Genomic DNA, 26,357 nt, shown 5'->3' on the forward strand with positions numbered 1-26,357 from the left:
GGTGCACTCGATCCCCTCATCTAGATCATCAATAAAGATGTTAAACAGGAGTGGCCCCAAAACTGAGCCCTGGGGGACACCGCTCGTGACCGGCTGCCAACTGGATTTAACTCCATTCACCACAACTCTTTGGGTCCGGCCATCCAGCCAGTTTTTTACCCAGCAAAGCGTGTGCCCATCCAAGCTGCGAGCAGCCAGTTTTGCCAGGAGAATGCTGTGGGAAATGGTGTCAAAGGCCTTACTGAAGTCAAGGCAGACAACATGCACAGCCTTTCCCTCATCCAATAAGCAGGTCACCGTGTTGTAGGAGATTAGGTTTGTCAAGCAGGACCTGCCTTTCATAAACCCGTGCTGACTGGGCCTGATCATCTGGTTGTCCTGCATGTGTTGTATGATGGTACTCAGGATGAGCTGCTCCATCAGCTTCCTGGGCACCGAAGTCAAGCTGACAGGCCTGTAATTTCCCAGATCATCCTGCCAACCCTTTTAATATATGGGCATCACATTGGCCAATTTCCAATCTGTTGGGACCTCCCCGGTCAGCCAGGACTGCTGGTAAACGATGGAAGGTGGCTTGGCGAGCACCCCAGCCAGCTCCTTCAGCACCCTCGGGTGTATCCCATCAAGTCCCATAGACTTGTGTATGTCTATGTGATGCAGTAGGTCACTGACTATCTCCTCCTGGATTGTGGGGGGATCGTTCTCCCAGTCTCTGTCTTCTGGCTGAGGAGGCTGGATTCCCTCAGTACAACTAGTCTTTTTATTAAAGACTGAGGCAAAGAAGATATTAAGCACCTCAGCCTTTTCCTCATCACTTGTTACCATGTTTCCTCCCAAGTCTAGCAGGGGCTGGAGGCTCTCCCTGGTCTTTCTTTTGCTGCTCACATACTTATAGAAACATTTCTTGTTGTCCTTGAATGCGGAAGCCAGATTAATTTCCAGCTGGGCTTTAGACCTCCTGATTTCCACCCTGCATAGCCTCACAGCATCTTTGTAATCACTGTGAGTGTCTAGCCCCTTCTTCCAAAGGCTGTATACTTTTGTTTTCTCCCTGAGTTGCAGCCAAAGCTCCCTGTTCAGCCATGGTGGTCTTCTCTGGTGCCAGCTTCTCTTACAGCACCTGGGGACCATCTGCTCCTGTGCCATTAAGACTTCTGACTTTTGACACTGTCTTCCTTAATATTCTCATGGACAAACTGACGAAGTATGGACTAGGTAAGTGGAGAGTGAGGTGGACTGAAAACTGCCTGAACTGCCGGGCTCAAGGGATCGTGATCAGCTGTGTGAAGTGCAGCTGACAGTCAGTGATTAGTGGTGTAGCTCAAAGGCTGAGTCTGAGAGCAATACTGCTTAACATCTTCATTAATGACCTGCATGATGAGACAGGGTGCACCCTCAGCAAGTTTGCAGATGATACAAAACCGGAAGGAGAGGTTGATACACCAGATGGTTGTGCTGCCCTTCAGAGGCACCTTGACGGGCTGGAGAAAAGGGCTGGCAGGAATCTCATGAAGTTCAGCAAAGGGAAATGCTTCTGGTGAGGAAAACCCTGTGCCTTCAGTACCAGCTGAGGGCCAACTGTCTTGAAAGCAGTTTTGCAGAGAAGGGCCTGGAGGCCCTGGAGGAGAACAAGTTGATCATGAGCCAGCGATGTGCCCTTGCAGCAAAGGCGACCAACAGTGTCCTGATCACATTAAAAAGATATGGCACTGGTGAGACCACATCTGGAGTGCTGCATCCAGTTCAGGACTCCCCAGTGCAAGAAAGACATGGATATATTGGACCAGGCCCAGAGAAAGGCCCTGACAATTCCTAAGGTCTGGAAGTATCTGGCATACGACGAGAGGGAGGAGGGCTAGGACTGTATGTGATGTTCTTTACCACAGTACTTAATTACTTTTTAAAGATAATTAGATGTTTTCACCTTTCTTCATTATTACCTTTTCTAATAATTACTGAGATTGATCTTTTGAGAACTATTAAGAATTGAGGCAATGTTTTCACATTTCCAAGATTTATTTTCTGCATATTAAATCAATTATTAGTGTCTAATAGTAATTTTATGGTCCTGGAATCGTGCAAGAAAGTGTACCTGCCTGATTTTACTTAACATCTATAAAGTAATAATTTTAAAATTTAGAGTGTGCTATTAAGGAAAAGCGTTATTATTCATGAATCAGTTGGTAAACTGGCGTCATTTTAATATGTTTTAACACAGTCCAAGGCAAGATCATACCTGTTGGGGTGGTGGTGGGAGAAATGTAGACTCATTTTTTAGGCTAGGCAACAGTAATCTAGAAGGCACTAACAGAAAAGAATGTCAGGTCATTGTGACTAACTAGTCAAGGTCTGCTTACCTATATTAGCTGCTTGTGTTTCACAGTTCTTGGACATATAAGCAAGGGAATAATAATTGAGAAAGTGATGATACTTTTTAAAAACAAATACTACGGGAAGACTTTTTCCAGTTTTGATGTCCATATTTAAAAAATAGAATAGTATATTTTTCCCTGAACTCTTAACAATGATCTTGAAATAAGATTTACAACATTTTTGTATTATGAGGCAAGGTTAAGAAGTTCCATCTGGACTGATTACAGAACAAAAAATTAAGAGATGATATCTCCACAGTTTCCCAATGCTTGTGAGGTGATTTCTGACAATAATGCTCGCCTTAACCTTGACTCAGTGGCAGAAAAATGTTCAACAGTTGTAAGCTGCAGTTATGTATAATTGTGTAAGAAATAAGGCATGGACTATTACAGTGAGAATAATGAGCTCCTTGACTATTTAATCTAGGAATAAGGTGAATACTGTGTTACCAGAAGGTCTTATGTTAAAATTGGACATTTTTGTAGAATTATGCTGTAGCTTTTCTGACCTCAAAAGCTTGTTGTTTCATGTGAAGAAACTACTGTGAACTCAAGTGATAGAGCAGTATGGAAAGCATGATGTTCTGACTCAGATTGAAGTTACAGATTTGTTGGATTAAATTTGATGTGTTAATTGTGATACAGTAATAATTTATTGTTATTGGGTTTTGGCCTGTATATCTATTGATGTTGAATGCTTCCACAGGAGAATCTACATATCAAGAGAAACATTAATCTGCAATCCACTATTTCAGTTTTGAACATAAATTGCTCATTGAGACCATAGTCTTTGTTTTCAACACTACTCCAACCCATGTGTCCATTTCTTCTTATTGGAGAAGAAATATGATGAAATGTTGTGAGAGTTAATAGATTATATAGACTTCTAAAATAATTTCCTATATTTTGGCTGTTTAGAGCTCAAGTGGATTGATACAGTTAATCAGAAATTTCATTCTAACTCTGTACTTTTTGTAAATGGTATACAATTAGCTACAACGGGGGGGTGAACTTTTTCTCTCAGGCGCACTTTGTGTGTGCATGTATCAAGATTTATATAACCCAGTGTGTTCAGTATTTTTTCCAAAAGTTATGCCTAGTAGACCAATGCAGTTACATGTACTGCAGTACGGCCAAAGTGTGTATCACATTACTTTAAGGAAGTCATCTGTGTTTTTTTAACTTTCCTATCTCGGTATGAGATAAACATCATGACCATGTTTATTGCAGCAAGTTGGAATTGAAAGTAAGTTTATGTTCTGATTGTTGTTCTTATTTTTAATCATATAGGGTTGCAAATGCAAAACTTAACAATTTTTCTCGACTGGAGCCCACATTTCACCTCCTTGGTGTACAATTTAATGAGAATGTGGCCCAAGACATCATGACAGGACAGCATGGAGCTGCAACAAAGCTTTTATATGAATTGTATATTGCTTTAGAAAAAAAGAGGAAGGCAAAACTCACTGGACTAGTCACGGAAGCAATGAGACCTGCAGCAACTTCAAAGCTTAAGTCTATTGAAAGTGTTTTGTATCGAGAGGTAACTAACTATGCCTATTTTATATAAATATATAGCATAAAAGGTATTTACATTTACATATAGGATAAAAGATATTTACATGTACCTCTCAAGCATGTTGAATGCTTCTCCTCCCCTCTTTCTAAATCTCCTATTCAAAACACAATACTTATATGGAAAAGAAGCAGTCCTTTGCTATGTCTTATACAGAGACAGTGGGATTACATGGTTTATCTGTGACTCGTGAGGATATTGATCATATGTGCTTTTTGTTCCTTTATTTTGGCTCATTCTGTGTTACCTGCTCTGTTTTAAGCTTTCTCCAGACTTAAGATACATATAGCAACAAAGGCTAGTAGTTGTTCAGCAGCTGCCATTTTACTCCTTTGATCAGTACAGATCGCAGACTTTATTGTGGTCTAGGTATCAACTTAGACTAATTTCCCCTCCAGGAAACCTATTTATAACTGTGGTGAGCTTTGTGCCACAGTGGTTTGGTTCCTTCTGTTGCAGGTCTCTCCATATATTTATACTACACTCCAGCCTGCAATAACCGTGTGCTGAGTAATATGAAGAGGTAAAAACAAAGGGGAAAGAGAGTATTTAAGAGGAAGTCAGTACTGATGTAGTAGATTCTGTTAAGGACATTCTTCTTGTCTTCCAACAGTAATGTTCAGCATGTGCAGACCATAATTTGTTACCAGGATGAGCAATCTTTAAGAAGCTGTATTTCATTAATCAAATTCAACTAGGTGAAATTTCACAATTTTTTTTTCTGGCATACTTCCTGAAAAACAGTCTACAAGCAGAAAGTTTACCAACAAGTGCAAGGAAAGTGGCAAACAGTTGAAACATCCCTTCACCTATAGCAGGATAACTTAAAGAAGACAAAGCAACTGAGAGTAGCTCCTGTCAATAGATAGGTTCAGAATGGCATTTCAATCGTAGGATAGTTGAGGTTGGAAGGGGCCTCTGGAGGTCACTTAATCCACCCTCCCTGCCCTATGAAAAGTCAGCTAGAGCAGGTTGCTCATGGATCTTGTTCAGTTGGGTCTTGAATATCTCCAAAGTTGCAGACTTCGCAGCCTGTCTGGACAAATTGTTTATTATCCTTTCAGTATTTTTTTTTCCTTGTGTTTAAGTTGAAGTTTCTGTATTTCAGTTTGAATAGAATAGAATGTAGTTCCAGTAGGAAGGGACCTACAATGATCTTCTAGTCCAACTGCCTGACCAATTCAGGGCTGACCAAAAGTTAAAGCGTGTTATTAAGGGCATTGTCCAAATGCCCCTTAAGCACTGACAGGCTTTGGGCATCGACCACCTCTTTAGGAAGCCTGTTCCAGTCTTTGACCACCCTCTCAGTAAAGAAATGCTTCCCAATGTCCAGTCTAAACCTCCCCTGGTGTGGCTTTGAGCCATTCCCATGTGTCCTGTCACTGGATACCAGGGAGAAGAGCTCAGCATCTCCCTCTCCACTTCCCCTCCTCAGGAAGCTGTAGGGAGCAATGAAGTCACCCCTCAGCCTCCTTTTCTCCAAACTAAACAAATTTTGGCATTGTTCAAGTTCAAATCTGCATGTTCTTTTCAATGGAGCTAGTCTTGTTTGTCTGAAAAATATTCAACCGTGTTTAGATGTTCTGTGTACATTAACACAGGAAAACACGGTTTGAAATGACTATTGCAAAAATATAATACCATTTCTTACTGTTTCTGACTCTTCATTGCTTGATGTTTAATTTTAGCGTCTGAAAACTTTAACGCCACGTCAGGCTGATTTGCAACTGCAGCAGATTTCAGAGCAATTTGAAATAAAATCTAAGGCAATAGAAGATAAAATAGCTCATATACGTATTGCAGAACAACAGAAAGTTCAGAAGCTCCAAGAGGAACAAAGAGCCCAAGACATTGAAAAGGTGACTGCTTACTTTTTATAGACTTCTGAAGAAGTTTTTTCTTAAGGTCGTGTACATAATGAGTTAGTTAAAGCCAGTGTGAATGCTTGTTAATTCTGTGCCACACAGTCACATTTATACAAAAACAAAGAAAAGCAGTATGCATGGCAATCATTAATATGTAGATACAAAGTCAATATACTGTTATAAGACCCTTGGCATCAATATTTAAAAATCACTTAATGTTAAATTGAGAGTTTTTGTGTGTTGTTGTTCATGGAAAATAGTTATATATTTGAAGATGTTTAAATTTCACAACTATATGTGTTTAAGGTGTCCTTGTAAAAGAGGTTTGTTACATTCTTCATTTGTGAAGAAAAGATGAAGCATTGTTCAAAAGCAGGAAAAAGACACAGGGAAGGGGACCTATAGTGGGTATGGCCTCAGAGCATCTTGTAGCTCTGTGTAGCTGTTCTAGTAAAGTAAAAAAGATAACCTAATTTCTTAAGGTATGAAAACACTCATCCAAAATACAGCCTGTAGTTTATATAGAGGAACTCGCCAGCTGTTCAAGGGGTTCAATGAAAGTGAAGTTGACTAATTTGAGAAGCATTTTATATATCTAATTAAAGGGAGAGAGTCTTGCTGTGGTTATTTAGCTGTTCTATTGCCACTGCATGAGCAAGAATGAAAAAAAAAAAGTCCCTTCATTATCTAGAAAATACAAGCAATATCCAAAATATTCAAAATATTTTTTTAAAAAATTATTAATATCTTATTTGATATATTACATATTTATTTTTTTAATATCTTTGACTTTTTGTAGAAAAACTCTTTCTCCACTCAATTCCACCTTTAACTGCATGCATCTGTAGTACACGTCTAACTAGTATAATTTAAATGTTTGTTACTTCTTAATCATCTGAGACTCATTGTTCAGTGGTAACATTACCTAATGGTACTCTCAGATTCTGTACCAGGAAAATGGTATTCTCAGTTTCTGTGCTGAATTCTGACCTGAAACAGGTACCATACTAGAGCTAGAATTTAATATGAGTCCTTAAATACCTATTAGGCACTGAGCACAAACTGTTTTTCTTTACAGATGTGCTTCTGTTGCTCCACACTACTTGTTAATGCAGACATAGCATATATAGATGTACCATTTTTGGATAACTGTAGTTAAAAAATATATCTTCATCCTCGAATATTGAGAACATATACTAGTATATTGCTAAACTGTCAGATTACTCAGAATGTAGAATGATTTAATTTAAAATGTATTTTACAACATCTACTTTTAAAATTGTGATTTACGAGTACAGTGACTGAGAATATTCTTAAGACAAGGTTTAACTGTGGATGAAAGATAAAGAATTTTTTACTTTCATGGCATTTTAGTGATCCACTTGAATGAGAAAGAAAGAAAAGTAGTTTGTTCAAGCCCAGAGCCTGATAAGCTCTTTTACTTTTTTCCTGGAAAACTTTTTTCTTTATGGCATAATTACATTTACTTCATCAATATATAGGTAGCATATCAGGGCCATATGGTGTATCTTGTTTCAACTTAAGTGTCTGAACACAAGATGTTGTATATTTAGCATCGCATAGGAAGAAGGAGACAAAATGAAATAATGGCCAGGATTCAAGCAGCCATTATACAGATTCCAAAGCCACCACCAAGCCACACCATAAAAGCTACTGAAGCCAAAAAATTAAACAAAAAAAGAGAAGCAGAGGTAACTATGATCTACATTCTTTTAATGTTAATTATATGAACTTGAAAAACATATTATTTCTGGAAGCATTTACACTTACAAATACTGTGTTTGCACCAACCAAAAGCTGCTGACACAACTGTTAAAATGATATAGACTCTACCGTTGAAAATTAGACTAAATATTAATTTGATTATGATTCTGCATTTGTTACTTAATAAAAATTTGGTTTGATAAGGGAAGGTTCTTATTGAATAAATATCATAGGTAGGTACTAATTTAATCACTGACAGTATTTTAGCTTCTGGTCTACTGAGTAGAATATGTGAAATAAAAGCATTAATGTTTCTTTCATATTTGTGCGTGATGGAGTTTTGCACCATAATTTATGAACTCTTCTGTAACACACTATAGAACTCTCTGCTCTATCAAAAATGTTAGTAACAGCAAAAATTAACAATAGACTTAGATCAAATCAAGAGATAATGTCAATGCAGCAATAAAAAAAATTTCACTATTATCTAGTGCTGAAGAGTACTTGGATTGTAATTTTACAGTTCATGGATTGTATTGTCATAAGGAGTGCAAATATTACCAGTTTCGACAACTGTGCAACCATGACAGATGTATTTAAATGTAGAATGTAGGAACACAGTTGCTTGAGTAACTATCAGGGATAAATTCAAGCTACTAAATCTAAAGCAGATCATAGCCCAGAATATCTTGTTTCAGATCCCTGAATGGTGGGAATTATATAAACAACTAGAGTCCTATGTAAAATAAGAATTATTTTGCAGAATTAAGAGCTGCAAAATCTTAGGATTTTCTGGCTGGTGGACATAGGAATCTAGGAAGAGGGGAGGGGAAAGGAAATGAAATGTAAAAGAAGGAAATAGTCTTGCCTGTTTTCTTGATCTAACTGATGCTTAAAATAATTTCAGCGTAAATATTTCTGTTGTACTAACTTGACATAAAAATATTGCCCTAATACTTAGTCTGTTGAACCTTCCTTATGATGCTTTGTGAAAAGAAAAGAAACATTAAATTTTGTCTTATTTCTTAAGGACACATACAAGGAAATTAAAAAGTTTGAGAAGTCTGTGGCAGGAAATGCCTCTGCAGTACACAGCCAAGTCACTGGCAGGTAATGTTTGGATTTTGGGTTGTTAAGATTAGACAGGTTCCTACCTCAGATGCCTGTTATTGATGTAGACAGCTACTTGAGGGAAATGTAGTAGCTTGTCTAGTTTAAGCTGTGACTGTCCTTTGAGCAATTGTCCCACTAGCACTCCAAATATTCCAGCTCCAGCACCATTACAGTGTTTTTACCTTACCTTTAGTTGTAGTAGGGGCGGCTCAAGCTTCCTTCTCTCCTTTTTGCCATATATGCAGCAACAAAGGACACAAGGCGCATCTCTTTGTTCATTTCAGTCATTGAGTATGTAAGGTCAGTTAGACTTGCAGAGAGACAAGAATGGTTGTGGATATACATAAATGGTAACACATTTCAAAGAAAATATAGAGAAGTAGCCTTTCTACTTAGAGTTATCTGTATGTTGATTTATTTGTGAATGATTTTCAGTAATAGTCATTCTGTCATCTTTAGTGATACATATACCATACTCAGAAGAGGTGGCACTCATGCATACTGCCATGTGTAAACAACCTGTCATTAATAGCTCTGCAAAACTGCACTCAGAATGTGTGGATATATTCAAGAGTATCTAATCATTCTTTGATATTTTGTGAGCTATCCTAATTTTCTGTTTCTGCAGAATGTGGCTTCATAATAGCAAATGAACTAGTTGACTGTTGGCTCAAGTTGGTGCTGGAGCTCTCCTCTGGACTTAGTGGTCATTGTGGGGCACAGACACATGAAGAAGTAGCCACAGTGCCCACAAAGAGTGCTGCTGTCCGTTTGTCAGACTTGCACCTAACTATACAGGGATCTCTATGAAAACACCTCTAAGAACCATAATTCCTATAAAGTCAGTGATCTTCTTCTTTTTAATCTTTTCAATCAGCGATATACAAGAATCATTGCAAACACAGAAGTTGCAAGAAACAACTCTAGAAACTACAGCACAGACTGCAACTGAACTGTTAAATATTTATTCAGATGATGAATATATAAGGAAAATTCAAAAACGTTTAGAGGAAGATACGTTTGCTAGGGAACAACGAGAAAAGAGACGACGAAAAATGCTAATGGAACAGTTAATAGCATATGAAACTGAAGAGGTGAGAAAATGTATGCTGAAATGTACAACTCATGCACAATTTAAGAATTTGCTTACAAATGTAAAAGAACAGTGTTTTTGGAGGGTTAAATAAAATTTGGAGGTGATAAAGGGAGATATATACACTTATCTCAGGAAATAACTTTTATACCAACTATTGTCTTTCCTTGGAAAATATGGAAGGTTGTCCATTCTTTCTCACCACCTTTATGTCATACTTCATTCTTATAAATCATAAAGGATCAAATGAAGGCAGCAGAGCTAAGGTTATTAAAATTTCATGGAAGTCCTGCCTTCTATTGCCCCCACCTTCCCAAAGTTGAGCTTTAAATTATCAAAATGTATACTGGTTCTGAAGAAGATACTTATTAAAAAGCAACAAATATGGCATTCCTTGGTTGAAAACCTCTATTTACAAATCTGTCATGTAAATTTTTTGATCTGGACTGAATGAATTCTGAAGTGGTTGTGTTGGGTGATATGAAGAATCAAAACACTTACTTTGCAGATCAGAGCTTTGATTTTTAATGTGTCTCTGGAGGATGTCTGTGTTGTGTCTAAAAATTGATGTTGCAGGTTATTCCATTTGAATCCTGTCCCATAAAGCATAAGGCTTTCCAGATTCCTCAGACACTCCTTATTCAAAAAGCAGCTCTTAGATTACTGGCTTCAGAGATCTTCTCTTTTGTAATGATTGTATCAAAACAGAAACCTGTAACTCACTGGGTTTCTATGATTTCTAGTTATCTTTTATCTTAGTGTTACACTGTGAGTCCTTAACTTAGATCATATGTGTTGAATCCAGTATAGCTGAGCCTGTCTCCACTGCTGTTGCATAATAATAGCACTTCAGATGTGTGGCATCTCTGAAAGGGAAAGTATGAAATTACATGTATATTTGTTTATTGGCTTATGATGTCTGGAGATGTTTTTGGAGTTGTTAAGAAAAAAAATAAATTTGTTGGGGTAGGCATCTAGATGTTAGATGACTACTTAAGATCTATCCCAGACCTATATTCTATGAAAAACACCTGTAGTGGCTTAGACCAAGAGTCTGTCTATCCATGTGCTGTCTCCGAGTTCTCATTCAAAGATATTCTATATCATGTTCTTGTTGATATGCATAGGCCATGAAGAAGTTTTACAACCCAGTTGTCTGAAATCACTGTAGTCCCAAAACTTCCTCTTTACCTGCTATTAGCTGTTGCAGCCCCAGCACAACCCCAACATCCTGAACTAGTGGTTCTGATAACCATGGCTATCAGCTGATTGCCATGTGGCCAGCAGCAATCACTGGGGCATTTGGTGGATACAGCAGCTCTAAGTCAGCAAAGCCAGCCAGTGCTGTCGAGACGTCAGACAGCTGGTCCATCTGTGGTTGTAGTACAACCCTTGTCAGTTTGAGATGGAGGAATTATTGCAATGTGCTGTCAATCAGACTCTCTCCAGTGAGGCTCCAAAACAAGGCAAAAGTAACAACAGTGTTCCTAACTTCTCAGGAAGAAAAATCAGTGTGGATATAGAAACAATCGAAGTCACAAACTGCAGGAATTAGAAGGAAAGACAAGTGAGCAGTTGACTGCAACAATATTCTGACCAGATCAGAGAATCTGTTTAGTAGTAATTTGGTTCTAAATTAACAGAGGAAGAGGTGTTTGGTTGGAATTCTGTGAGATTTCAAAAATTAGGTGTTGCTTGATTTAAGAGAAGTGTGAAGCAAAGTGAGATTATTTTCTTTAAAAAATAAATAAATATACATAGGAGTTGAAAATTACTTTCCTCCTCCATTAGACATTGAACTAAAAAGGATTTGCAGACTGAAATTGCAGCTTTCTTGTAGACATTAGGGTTAGATTTTTACCTATACTGCATAAAACTTGAACACAGGGCATGGGATCATTTAGAGCCAAATGAATTTCATCCCTTGAGAGTGCTTTAGTGTGTTTCACGTCCATAAGTATAAATCTCTACTAAATGAATCTTGTTTAAATTTTTGAGTTTTGGCACACTACAAGTTGGAGCCTGGGATTAAAAATACTTTACAATGACATGACACTCCTCTACGTGAAGCATGGGGTGATGCCGGTCAGATTTTCAGAGGCAGGAGTTGAAAGTACTTGACAGTAACATGGCTTCATCCCAGTTGTATCTTTGATCTCCACCATTTCAACAGAGTATTTGTTCTAAGCACTCATTTTTAAATACACTGTTCAGGTTTTATCTCTCTGAATTTAAAAAATTATCAGGAAGAAGTTACCATCAGCAATAAATTGGGAAGATGAAAACAGGAGGGGAAATGAATTGTTACATTGCTTGTCAACCAAATAGATTTATGTATGCTAAGTTGTAAGTTTTGGAGATAAATTTTATGACTACACAACAGGACAGAATTGTTTCATTTGTATGTAAATGAAAAAAGGAAATGAAAAAGTAGAAAAATGTGATATAGTTTAATTACGTATGAACAACATGAAGCGTAAACACATTAATATTTGGCCACTGGATGCCACTGTTGTCTCAAGTAGGTAAATGGAAAAAAAATGTGCATTATGCTTTCTCGGTAGTAATTTTTCAAATGATTACTATGGAGCAAGTCCAGAGGAGGCCACAAAGATGATCAGGGGGCTGGAGCACCTCCCCTATGAGGACATGCTGAGAGAGTTGGGGTTGTTCAGCGTGGAGAAGAGAAGGCTCCAGGGAGACATTATAGTGGCCTTCCAGTACTTAAAGGGGCTACAGGAAAGATGGGGAGGGACTCTTTATCAGGGAGCGTAGGGATAGGATGAGGGGTAATGGCTTTAAAATGAAAGATGGTAGATTTAGATTAGCTGTAAGGAAGAAATTCTTTACTACGAGAGTGGTGAGGCACTGGCACAGGTTGCCCAGAGAAGCTGTGGCTGCCCCCTCCCTGGCAGTGTTCAAGACCAGGTTGGACAGAGCTCTGAGCAACCTGGTCTAGTGGAAGGTGTCCCTGCCCATGGCAGGGGGGTTCAACTAGGTGATCTTTAAGGTCCCTTCCAACCCAAACCATTCTGTGATTCTATGTCCCTTTTATGATATTTATGATTTCTTCAGACACTGCACAGTACTCTGTGCAGAAGCTGACGTAAAATGTTAGGTCAAAACATAGGTTTACCATTTTATCTCCTGGTATGTCCAGAAGTTTCAGAACTTTTCAGCCTTAGGTTTTAGTACTTTGTCTATTCCTGTTTGTGTGAAAGATAGCTACCAATGCTTCACTTTGGTGTTCTGAATCCTAAATTAACCATTGTGTAGCTTTGAGTTAATTGCCTTTTTATATATTCCTGTTCCTCAAAAATTTCCTGCTGGTGCTTTTTAGGCCTACTCAGCATGTCAAATATTTGATCACTTAGAATATCGAAGTTCTCTACCTTTCAGTTAACAAAGAAGACTTCTCTTTTGGCTGCTCTGAAGTGTTCTAAAGGAGCATCTTCCCACTCCTTTGTAAAGAACAAATTCACCTATATGAAGTGCTTTGATTTCTCACTGGTCCAACTACTTGCACTGTACAGTTGATGGTTTGAGTATGACAAATGACCACTCTTTAAGGGTGGCTCCTTCAATCCCCTGCTAATTAGGACTTAAACATCCATTTTCCTCTGGTGAAGTACTTATTGCTGTACTAATCCATGGTTAAGGATAAACAAGTAAAGTTTATTTACCTGGATAAGTAAATAAACTTGGAAGATAAGCAAGTAAAGAAAATAGTGAAGGATATTTAGTTTTAATAGGAAGCAAAGTCTGTGCATCCTCTACTCTTCTTTGAAATGCTAATGAAATACTAGGTCCAAAGAAGCAGTGGATAGAACTGAGGCAGCAAAGAGCATCATTTCTCCTTTTATTGCCTTGACTTCATGAATGTAAGAGAAAAATGGACAGATTAACTCTTCAGTAAACAGTGCTACTGGAAATTTGTATCACCTATACTATATCAAATGACACATAGCATGAATACAAAAATATAAAGTGCACATGAAGTTGTTACTATTGCATAGTTTTCCATTTCAGTTACATGCATGATGATAATTCTGTGCATAGAAAAATAGTGTACAAACAGTACACTACAAATAGAGTACAAATAAAACGCATTCAAAATTAGATCCTCATTTTGTGGTAAGCTATGTAGAGAGACAATATTTTGTGCAGGTGGAGTACTCTGGGATTAAAACCTGAGATGACCGCATCTTTGCCATTAGAGCTATCATGCAGTGTCATGAGATTCAGTGCTAGGAAAGGGGAGTGCAACGCTCACATTTTGGCTAAAATAAGCAAAATGTTGAGGGATTTTTATATGTTTAATCTTTTCGAGTCACCAGTATTTAACTGGTATGTACTATATTCCCAGCAATTGTAAAGGTAAAGAGACTTAAAAATATGGAGAGAATTTTGTTTGAAAAATATTGGCTTCTCCCTAACATCAACATTAAAGATCTAAATTAATTAGAAAGTTGTTGTTCTTATTAGTGCAATTAAAATAGCCAAATTTTGCAGCTTTGCATTAGAAATCTATTACAGATGTCCTGGTTGCACTGTGTAGCACAGATCTAGAAATCTTTGTAGAGTTCTTTCATAAATGATATGATAATATGTAATAAAGTTTGATTTTTTCATTTATAGGTGAATTTATGTAATGTGTTCTGCCCTCTCTGTCACAGGCAGCTGATGAAAAATAAACCAGATTAAAAGAAAATAGAAGCGATATTTTAATTTGGTTTGTTTTTTTGTACTACTACTAACTGCCTTACCTGTTCCACTGTTCTTAGGAAAATTAATTTGAAATCCTCAGATCAGTTCCCAATTTAGGTCCTTAAATTTTAATATATTTCATAGCAGTTTTGCTACATCTGAAACAAATGTCCAGGGAATCAGAAATTTCCTCTTAAAATTCTGCTGTAGGAATGATATTTGGCAATGGGGCTTGAAAGGCAACCTTTTGCTTAGAACTCAGAAGTAGTTCTGGACTGTGAATGAAGTGAGGCAAAGCTTTAGATGCCAAGAACAGTCTAGAGAAGTGTAGTAGTGAGAAGATACTATTATGTTTTGACAAGTATTTTGAAAAGTAGCAGTCTACAGTCCTTAAAGTGTCCGTGCACATCAACTGTGCTTCAAGCACTGGTTCAGAATTGTTTTCTTACAGTACCAAATATGGGGTTCTATTCATGTCCCAGTTAAACCACTGAAATTGTTACCTGGAAGTCTTGTATCTTCCTCTGTTCTGAATGCTTCCTTATATTCCCAGTCTCCTGAATGGAGGAGAATGGAGAACGTAATTACCCAAATCCGAAGAAAGAAGTAAAAAGTTCAAACCTGTAAGAGAATAGACTGGATGAAGAATCCAGCAGAGTATGGCTGAGAATGGGAACTGGTGAAGAGCAGGGATAAGTTAATGATTTGAGGAAAAGGTATATCTTTACATACAGAAATCAATTATTTGAAATATGCAGCAGTTTCTTTACACACAGGAAATATCCAAGTTAAATTTGAGTTAATCTGAACAAATGTTTTTACTGAATCTCAGTTAAGACATATTTAGAATTCACTTCTATAGTTCTACGTTCTCACATTGTTTGCAAAAATAGTACTCATAAATAGATATGTATCCAGATTTATGTATCAAATGAGCAGGTAAATGCTGGTATATGACTCCATTCATAATTCTCCTATGACACACTGATGAGATGTCTGTGAAATAGTTTATAAGCTGTGCTTAATACTATTATTTGTTATCTTTTAGAAGGCTTACCAGGAGGAGCAACTTATTTACAGACTAATGAGACAATCTCAACAGGAGCGGAGGATTGCTGTTCAACTCATGCATGTTCGACATGAAAAAGAGGTGTTAAAACAAAACAGAATTTTCAGGGAAAAACAGTATGAAGAAAGACGACTGAAAGAATTCCAGGAAGCTCTTGATAGAGAAGCGGTAAAAGATTATTTGCTCCCTGAATTGCTGCAGGACTGTTACAGTACTTTCCTGTTATAAATGAAATTTGTATTGTCAACTGTTAGAATTCAGGACTTTTCTAGGGGCAGGGTGATTTAATGATTAATATATTCTTTAAGGGGTTAATATATTCTATAAGGGATAAAGCTGAGCAACTTAAAGTCTGATTTTGATCTTTTCTTCCAAACTAATATTAACTTTGTAAGAACATCTTTGTATGCTGAGTTTAAAAGGCACTGTCTTGCAGAGGCAAAATGACAAAAGACAATGACATAAGATCTTGTTTCAAGACTCATGTTTTTAATTTCCTTTAGATGTAATCTTTTAACATCCATTTTTGACAAATGCTGGAGGAGATTCACTCAATTTCTACCTTGGAGCTGATTAGTAAATTAAAAGGACTTCTAATCCTGTTGCAAACTGCCAAGTGCTATGCTCATAGTAGGCCGTAATGTGATGGTAGAAATCTTATGTTGCTTCTGCCAAAAACAATTAGCAGCTCCAGATCCTCCAACACTGCTGGAGTCCTATGTAATCAGCAGCTATATCTCTTAATTACATCTCTTTCAGTGCACTTTCTGCCAAAACGAACACACCATCACATGAACTACTGATAATTTTCTACCATGTCCAGAAATCTTTCTCAAAGATTGAACAGCATCAATAATATCAAATTATTTGCAGATCAGAATCTTGTAAGTTAAATTACTTGACACATACTCTAAATGAGTATTCCATTGTGGGTTTCAGTGGAACTAAGCCTTTACCAATGCATCTGCATAGTTGTTCCTTAGAAAGAGTAGAGAGCATCATTTCATGTTTCCCTGCCCTCTAAGCACTGAATATGTTCTCAATCTGTTTGTCATGAAAGAGGTAATATATTTCTCCTTTATTTCATTATATTTTAGCAGTTAAAAATCAAACAAACTGGAATTTGTAGAATGAATAAATTTTTTTTAGATTTGTCTCTGTGTTAATCTTTTTGCTGGCTATCCAGCTCTGGTGAGAGTCTAGCTTTTTTCATTTCCTGACTTAAATGAGCAAGTTAATTTTCTTTTCCAGGACTGTGCACTTCTGCATTTTCATTTTCTTTACAGTCTCAAATTTGCTCTTTAAAAAAAATTCTAGGCTCTTGCAAAACAAGAAAAAATTGATTATGAAGAACAAATTATCAAAGAAAGAGAATGCCATGAGAAAATTGCAGTTGAAAGAGCTCAGGCACGTTATAAAAAGCATTATTCTATATGTTCGGAAGTGGTTGACCAAATCATTGATTTGTCCACAAAAGTAGGAGAATATCGTCTACTGACAAACAAGTGAGTATGATAGCTGTTAGGCAAAAATAACAGCTGTTAGGTAGCTGTTAGGCTTCATTATTCAGACTGGTTTAAAAACCATAACATCTTATGTAGATTCTCAAACATCAAACTTTCGTGTGAGAATGTGCTGATATGTAATACAGGATGAACTAATGCTAAAGCCTTAGCATAATTTCTTGAAAACTCAAGTAACTTGAATCCTTAGGAGACCAAGATCTATTAGTTCTACAGCCCTAGAACTACTGATCGCCTTTTTTGTGAACAAATTCCTTAGTTTAAAAGTTAAAAACTGAGTGGTGCTCATCTCATTCTCACAGATATCTCCACGAGCTGAACACTTCCTCAGTGTAATATAAACAGAATGAATTTCCTAAGACATATCAACCTTCCTGGACTGTCCTAAAAGTAGCAACTCAGTCCAAAATCTTACAACTCGTACATGCTGTGATTCCTTCTTCTGATGTGCCCTAATTGCACAGGGTTTCTGAGAAGGTCCTAAAAAAGCAGTAACCTCCAAGTGCCTGTGCTGTAGGAGTGTTTCGAAAACCACAGAGTGGTGGGGTGTTGCTGTTATTCTTTCATTAGTATTCAGTGATTAGACTATGGGGTAAGGCTTACAGCATGAGAAAGTATGCCAAAAATCTTCATTGTCTTTTAGTGTAATTCTATCTTAAAATAATAAAGCCGTAACCATATGAGTACATATGATTATATTTTATGGAAATTATGTAAATTTAGGCCTAGTAAGTACATGATAAAATAGTCAGCCTAGACATAGTTTAGTGACGATTTGATGATTGCCTTGTCTGACACAGTCATGGTTCCAGTGTAAGCTAATGTCACATTTGCTTATACTGAGTGGTGCACAATACGTGCAGATATTTGAAATATTTTTCTGACGTATGCATGTCAAGGTTGTATCTGCATTTACTTTCACTATAGGTGTGCTTTGTCTGTCTTTCCATGCACTTAATTGTGCAGGATGCATGCAACAGGTATTCAATTATTTTTGAACAGCACATGCCGAGTTTATTTAAAGCTATAACACTCAAGTATCTACAATCACTACTAAAAAAATGGAAGTCCAAATTGATGTAATCTTAAGAAATAGTAGAAACTTTAATTTTCATCATTTGTTAAAATTAAGCTGTTATTTGTTCATTTAGCAGCCATAGAATTCTAATGTGACATATGTCAGCATCCTGTTTGCATTTAGCTTGCTACTATATGCAGTTTGTCTTGTTTTATATGAATATTTTTCCTTTCTAAAAGAAAAAAAGTGACTGTAATTACTCATATAATTCTGAATTAATTTTAGCTTCCAGGAAAAAATTATGTAGATTTTTGGTGAGAGGAGGCTTTACCGCAAAAAAGGGAAGAATATTTTGGAACAGGGAAAAATAGCTGTAGCAAAACTGTTACTACACAGCTCTGCCAGCCAAATACTGTGTGATAACACATTTGTGAAAATACTGAAGCCTACAAGTCCCTATGGCTGTCATATAAGTAACAAACCACTTATAAAAAGCTGTAATAATTATAGAAAACATTATAAACTATATCTAGTTTAACATATGCTTGTTTCTTGATTGTGATTCTTGTAAATGTGGGTTCCCTTAACCCCTTTAATCTTTATTTTGTAACCTTTTTTTTTTTTTTTCTTTTGCAGCAGAATTCCATTAAAGCTGATGCTTGATTGGAAGGAATTTTTTTTTAATGGAAAACCAATGTATGAACAAGCCTCAATTCAACCTTTGCCAAATGATCCGAGCCCAGAACAACTTGTAGAGCTGAATAAAATGAATCTGTTAGATGAAAAAGATTATGGTGAATACAAGGTATATCAGAGTGATAGGACATAATAGATGAAAATACAGCTTGATTTTTCATAATCAAAGATTTTGTTGCGATGTTTTATTTTGTTCTTTCACTAATTTCTGATATCAGATCTTGACATGCATTTTCTCTGCCTGAGATTCTATATGAGATATATGGCTGTATTTTAAAACATTGTTATAATTTTATTCTTGTACATGACATTGATCATATTTCTCTCTTGAGTTCATAGGACCACCATGTTAATTGCAATGCAATTATTTTCATCTAATTGGAATTTGAAAGTGTGGTTAATGCTACCACATTTGAAAATGCAACAGAAAATAGCCAGCAAAAGCAAGTAAAATGAAATATTATATCTGTTACAAAACCTAATAGACTTAATTTCAGCAATTTTGAGTGAAATCTTTCTAACAAGATCTATGGTTTGAGTGATCCATTTATTTTAAGATGGTAACATTTACCAGCAGTCCTGGCTGACCGGGGAGGTCCCGACAGATTGGAAATTGGCCAATGTGACGCCCATATATTAAAAGGGTTGGAAGGATGATCCGGGAAATTACAGGCCTGTCAGCTTGACTTCGGTGCCCGGGAAGCTGATGGAGCAGCTCATCCCGAGTACCATCACACAACACGTGTGGGACAAACAGATGATCAGGCCCAGTCAGCACGGGTTTATGAAAGGCAGGTCCTGCTTGACAAACCTGATCTCCTTCTATGAAAGGGTGACCTGCTTATTGGATGAGGGAAAGGCTGTGGATGTTGTCTGTCTTGAGTTTAGTAAGGCCTTTGACACTGTTTCCCACAGCATTCTCCTGGCAAAACTGGCTGCACCGGCTTGGATGGGCACACGCTTCACTGGGTAAAAAACTGGGTGGATGGCCGGGCCCAAAGAGTTGTGGTGAACGGAGTTAAATCTGGTTGGTGGCCGGTCACGAGTGGTGTCCCCCAGGGCTCAGTTTTGGGGCCACTCCTGTTTAACATCTTTATTGATGATCTAGATGAGGGGATCGAGTGCACCGTCAGTAAGTTTGCAGATGACACCAAGTTGGGTGGGAGTGTTGATCTGCTCGAGGGTAGGGAGGCTCTGCAGAGAGACCTGGACAGGCTGGAGCGATGGGCTAAGGCCAACTGTAGGATAAGGCCAAATGCCGGGTGCTGCACTTGGGCCACAACAACCCCCAGCAGTGCTACAGGCTTGGGGAGGAGTGGCTGGAGAGCTGCCAGTCAGAGAGGGACCTGGGAGTCTTGATTGACAGCCGGCTGAACATGAGCCAGCAGTGTGCCCAGGTGGCCAAGAAGGCCAATGGCATCATGGCTTGCATCAGAAATAGCGTGGCCAGCAGGGACAGGGAAGTGATCTTGCCCCTGTACTCGGCACTGGTGAGGCCGCACCTCGATGACTGTGTTCAGTTTTGGGCCCCTCACTACAAAAAGGACATTGAATGACTCGAGCATGTCCAGAGAAGGGCAACAAAGCTGGTGAAGGGTCTGGAGCACAGGTCTTACAAGGAGTGGCTGAGGGAACTGGGGTTGTTTAGTCTGGAGAAGAGGAGGCTGAGGGGAGACCTCATCGCCCTCTACAACTACCTGAAAGGAGGGTGCAGAGAGCTGGGGATGAGTCTCTTTAACCAAGTAATAAGTGATAGGACAAGAGGGAATGGCCTCAAGTTGCGCCAGGGAAGGTTTAGGCTGGAAGTATTTCTTTACAGAACGGGTTGTTAGGTGTTGGAATGGGCTGCCCAGGGAGGTGGTGGATTCTGCATCCCTGGAGGTGTTTGTCAGGTTGACATAGCGCTGAGGGATATGGTGTAGTTGAGAACTGTCATTGTTAGGTTAATGGTTGGACTAGGTGATCTTCAAGGTCTTTTCCAACCTAGATGATTCTGTGATTTGTGAAAACTTTTAAAAATGGCTGACATTTTTGTTAACCTTCTGTTAGAATACAAGTAACTATTTTTCAAGGTGCCTTAAAACTTTTCTTCAACTTTACAATACATTAATGTAATTTCACAAATTGAAGATTAAGAATTAATGTTTTCCTGTTAAAATGTGTTGTACGATTTTTTCCTAATTACCTTAACAATGCCTTTCTTTGGAAAAAAAAAAATCCCCCTACATATTTAGTCTTTTCAAATAATCTGTGTAATTAGAATATGGCACAATCATGGCAAATAACCTGTCTTTGACCTGTTGGGAAATTATAAGTACAATGTGTAAGTGCATTTATCCACATCCTGAACCAACTGATACATTTTCTTTTGCAATGAGTATAAATGTTTATTAGGAGTTTCTGTGCTGAATGACTGACAGCTCAATGTACTTTGGTTTCAATCTTAATATGTTTTTCTGATTTGTCTATTTATAAGGTCCTTGCTCAGACCATATCAACTCATGTAATGAATTTCATGATCACTTTCTTTAGGGGAAAAAAGGCATATATACATGACCAACAGAGAGGACATAAGGACAGACAGGCAGGAAACAGTTAGTGAAGAGAACTAATGAAAATTAAGCTTTTCAGCCATATTGTTGTTTATATTACAGAGTCTCAGTAGCCTTCTCTAGATGTAAGGGCACTGAACGTTGCAAGCATTTAATGACAGTTTAAGCCTCCTTTTCACTACCATCCTGTTTCAAATGCACATTCACATAATTAATTTTTTTGCAGATGTTAGTCATTTCTGTATCAAAAGCTGGCATCATATGACATGTAAAATTGTTGGCAGTTTGTACTTATGTCTTCTAAAAACCTAATGAACAGCTAATACCTTCAAAGTATTTTTTCTAGATTAAAGTCTATTGGCAGAGCATTCTGGCAAATTTTATGCTGATTTTCTTAAGCCTTGAGAAAAAAGCCCTGTACACGCATTTTGGCATCTCTCAAAAATACTAAATTTACGTTAAGAATACTGACTGGAAGTTTCAAATGTATTTGATAAAATACAAGAACAAAATACAGTGCTATCAGTCCATTGCACATTCCACATTAGATTGAGTTTGAAAATATTTGGAAGGTGCCACATCGTCAGTTGTGGTTAATCAATTAATAAATTAATGGAATCACCCATAACAAGCATAAGAGTAGGCACTGCTCAAAATATCAAATAATTTCCAGTTTTGGTTGAGAGTGTTGATCAGGAGTTACATAACTGTCACCGGGATACCTGAAAACTTGTTTCTGACAGGTAGGCTACTTTAGCTCAAGACAGGTACAGTCTAGCAATCTTCTGGTCAAAAGGACAAGAAATATGAAAGGTGAGTACTTCAAGTGGGGACCCCATTCCATTTGGAATTCATTTTTCCTACAGGTCTGATAGAACTTAAAATAACTGATCCATCTCTACTTATATGTTTAAGGAAGACTTGTTCAGATAGGACAAGGATTTGGTTTTTTTAAGCATGTCTTTTCAATTATATGTTAAGAAGTACATTTTCTGAGATGTATTAGAGAGGGGATATTGTGCAACTCAATGATTTTTTTGTTTGTTTTTACTGATTAAAAATAGATGGTATTTTCATTTAGAGTTATAAGAAGTTACATTGTGTTATTCTATCTAATGCACATATGTTCAAAATCAACACTGATAAAGTTTTGTTAGCAGAATGTATGCTGTGGCAATATATCATTCATGGTAGTAAGTTCAGGAAAAGGTTGCATATTCTACCTGGAACATGAATTCAAAACATTTTCCAGTAGAACTTTGAAACTGGTTGCTTCTGTTGATGGTGATTAAATATTTAAGTTATAGAATGGTAAGGTTTAGGTTGAAGGGCATGTGGAGGTCATTTAGTTCAACTTCTTTGCTCAAAGCAGAACCAACTTCTGAGTCAGATAAGGTTGTATAGCTCCTTGTCTGATCAGCTTTCAAGTATTTCCAAGGATAGAGATTCCACAGACTCTCTGTGCAACCTGTTACTGTGCTTTACTCTCATTGTGAACTTCATTTTTTTTTCCTAGTTGGAATTTCTCTTGCTGAAACATTTGATTTTGCTTCTAAACCCTTTATTGTGCACCCCAAATGAGGAACCAAGCTAGAATCTGATTGGGAATATTAGTCGACATATTTTCCAAACAGCTGTTTAGTAGCCTGCACCCAAATAATAATTAATACAGGACTAGTATTATCCTGCATACTAAAATGTTCTCTTTTAGCTTCTCATAGCATAAGCTGCACATCAGGACTTTCCTAGTGTTATAAGATCCAATACTGGTAGGGTATATATTAGAGTGGCAGAAGCACAATTCTGTGTTCAATTATTTTGACTGCATCCTTCCATTCTTATCTTTCTTCCAATGTGATTGTCAGTAAGAGTATCTTTACTGACAAAACCTCATTAAGCTGTATGCTGGTAACTCATACCACTGATAAATTTATATTGGTCTCAGAGTAGATGAACTGGAAGTTTGTACTCAGTATTTCCTTCCCTTAAAATTATTTGAATTATATGGTGGTTTGTTTGGTTTGGATTAGTTCAGGGTAGTTGGGTTTTTTTGTTTTTTTTTCTTCTCTGTTGAATGTGTGTTAGGCAAGTATATATATTTGAAATCTTTGTCCATAAAATTTTCAAATATTTATGTGTGACACTGGGCAATAATGTTGCCCAGTTTTTAGAATGCTGAATATTAGGATGCTGGGCTTCTATTCCAAAAATCTACTACTGATTCATTCTCTGATATTAGTGAAATGATTTTTCATGTTTATGGAATTAAAAAAAAAGGATTCTAGGAATCTATGAAAATGGTTGTAGGAGTACTTGTCTCTCTCATCTAAGTATTAGTGAATATCTATAAATGCTTAATGATTGTGAAAAAATTATAGCTTTTAACGAGGATCTATTCTAAAAAATACTTCATTATTTAGTACTATTCAGATTTGGTTATTGTATGTATTGTGTTTCTATATAAATACATGTATCTAGAAAGATGAAAGACAAGGCATATTAACAAATTATTTGGTAATTTGTCATTTATACAGAGTATGACAGGGGAATGGTGCCCAACTGAAGAGAACAGTGTAATCAAACCTCCTCTTAATAATAACATATTGGGTCATGTGCTTCGCAGACTGATGGAGATTTTCTATCCTCCAAAACCCAAATGTTCACCACCTGTATTTCCTCCATTTCCTATTAAGGGATGTATTTTGGGAAAACTTTTTAGTGGAAAAACTACCTGTGTAAAGTTTATTGAAAAAGGTAGAGACACTTTTTTTTAATCTAAAATTCTTAAAAATGTTTATTTGTGTTAGAATCCCACTCTTAAAGTGAAAATCGTTTGTGCAAATTCTTGCATTACTAATCCTTGAACCTCAGATGCATCTGTATTTTGCAGGGGTTGGTTGCAAGTCATCCATTGATTATCTTCCAAAATAAGATTAAAAACACCTGAACTTGAATATAGTGTTAATATAGTATTACTTCTGCATTGAGAATTTGAAAATGCTTTTGGCAAACTTCTCTGGGGATATTTCTCATAGAAGAGACTAGCAAGATAGCTATGTGATTGTAGATACACACTGTGCAGTGGTTACAAAGACAGTGGAAACAACTTATATCAAAAGCCCAAACGAAATCATTAATTTAATTGCCAGTAATAGTCTCTCTGTATGTATGCTCCACTTGAACTGTAAGGTTATCTAATTTTTTTGTGTATTAGTTTGCAATATTCAGGTACTATCTGTTGATACTCTGGTTCAGGAGGCTATCCAAGCTTTTCTTAAAAATGAAATGAAAGGTGAACACAATGTTATTCCACAAGAAGCAGAGAGTTCTGGGAAACAAAATGAGGTAAGCATTTGTGTTAATTTTGGTTTTGGCTCACACAGGGAGATGAGAATGAAATATATAAGGAAGAAAACATATTGTTTCATTTTTTTACTCAATTTCAAACTTAATTTTAAATTTTGACTTAGAAGACTTAAACAGTCAGTTTGAACTGGCAGGCTTGTTTTTCCTGTAATATGTAGTTTCCTTTCTAATCCATTTCCTTTCATAATTGATACAAGGTCCAGGAGAAATTATCAAAATCACCACCAGCAGTTTTAAAGAAACTGCAAACAGAAACACCTATCAATGGAACCAACGGTGTGTATATATTTTATTTATATGTGTGTATATATATATATTTATAAAATTTAATTTTAATTCTTATTACATTTAAATGGCAATTTCCCTTTCTCTTGTTTGAGATAGTATCCATGACATGAATTTTCACAGTAGTTTCCATTATGAATTTCCTTTTTCCACACATTCCTAATGTCTGGGAACAGCAAGCGCAGTCTGCTTCATGATGGATGGTGAGCTAGGTGACAAGGGCAATAGCAAAGCAGGAAGTGCCAACATTCACCAGCAAGAGTGAGGATATCGACTGAAGTTGGAGTCACTGTAAGGTCCAGAGACATTGATCAGCCTGCGCCTCGGTCTGGTGATAACTCAGCAATTCTGCCAATGAAGCAAGTCTGAGGTCAAGCTAGGAACTCAAGTTAGCACGTGTAGACCAGGGTCAGAATCAAGTACACAGGACAAGGGTTGCAGACATGGCTGCTACACAGCTGTAATGTACCACAGGCAGGGTCCAGGGTGAGAGCTTCAGCCTAAAAGCAGCTTCCAAAGGAAGGAAGAGCAAGCCCTCACCTCCCCTCACTTTACCTTTCTCTACAACAGATCTTATCAACAAAGAAACTGACACTGGTGTCAGCCAACTAAACTCAGAATCACAGAATGATTGGGGGTGGAAGAGACCTCTGAAGATCATCTAGTCCAATCATCCTCCTCAAAGCAGGGTCACTACTGCAGGTTGTTTAGGACTATGTTCAGTTGGATGGTGAACATCTCCAAGGAGGGAGACTCCACAACCTCACTGAGCAACATGTTCCAATATTCTGTAACCATTACAGTTAATATTTTTATGTTTAAATGGAATTTTCTGTGTTTCAGTTTGTGTCTGTTGCCTTTTGTCATTTTTCTTGGAACTGCTAAGAAGAGTCTGTCTCTGTTTTCTTTACTCTTCTCCCCACCCCAGATATTTCTAAACATTGATGTTTCCCCTCAGGCCTTCTCTTCTCCAGCCTGAACAGTCCCAGCTCTCAGTCTCTACTCTATGCCAGATACTTCCAGACCTTAGGAATTGTCAGGGCCTTTCTCTGGGCCTGGTCCAATATATCCATGTCTTTCTTGCACTGGGGAGTCCTGAACTGGATGCAGCACTCCAGATGTGGTCTCACCAGTGCCATATCTTTTTAATGTGATCAGGACACTGTTGGTCGCCTTTGCTGCAAGGGCACATCGCTGGCTCATGATCAACTTGTTCTCCTCCAGGGCCTCCAGGCCCTTCTCTGCAAAACTGCTTTCAAGACAGTTGGCCCTCAGCTGGTACTGAAGGCACAGGGTTTTCCTCACCAGAAGCATTTCCCTTTGCTGAACTTCATGAGATTCCTGCCAGCCCTTTTCTCCAGCCCGTCAAGGTGCCTCTGAAGGGCAGCACAACCATC

General features: G+C 37.5%; 1 protein-coding gene across 1 annotated transcript in view; it reads left to right on the forward strand.

The window, feature by feature from the left end:
* The window catches only part of SPEF2 (sperm flagellar 2), a 98,329-nt gene that overhangs the window by 7,247 nt on the left and 64,725 nt on the right, over positions 1–26,357 (forward strand). The window contains exons 3-13 of the mRNA XM_074813669.1: positions 3,663–3,915; positions 5,637–5,807; positions 7,388–7,525; positions 8,569–8,600; positions 9,529–9,745; positions 15,500–15,688; positions 16,838–17,025; positions 18,698–18,866; positions 23,844–24,063; positions 24,524–24,654; positions 24,873–24,951. Of these exons, the coding sequence (XP_074669770.1) occupies positions 3,663–3,915; positions 5,637–5,807; positions 7,388–7,525; positions 8,569–8,600; positions 9,529–9,745; positions 15,500–15,688; positions 16,838–17,025; positions 18,698–18,866; positions 23,844–24,063; positions 24,524–24,654; positions 24,873–24,951 (1,787 nt within the window). The remainder of the gene's footprint in view (positions 1–3,662; positions 3,916–5,636; positions 5,808–7,387; positions 7,526–8,568; positions 8,601–9,528; positions 9,746–15,499; positions 15,689–16,837; positions 17,026–18,697; positions 18,867–23,843; positions 24,064–24,523; positions 24,655–24,872; positions 24,952–26,357) is intronic.

The sequence above is a fragment of the Strix aluco genome, chromosome Z, assembly GCF_031877795.1.
Source record: "Strix aluco isolate bStrAlu1 chromosome Z, bStrAlu1.hap1, whole genome shotgun sequence".
Classification (NCBI taxonomy): Eukaryota; Metazoa; Chordata; class Aves; order Strigiformes; family Strigidae; genus Strix; species Strix aluco.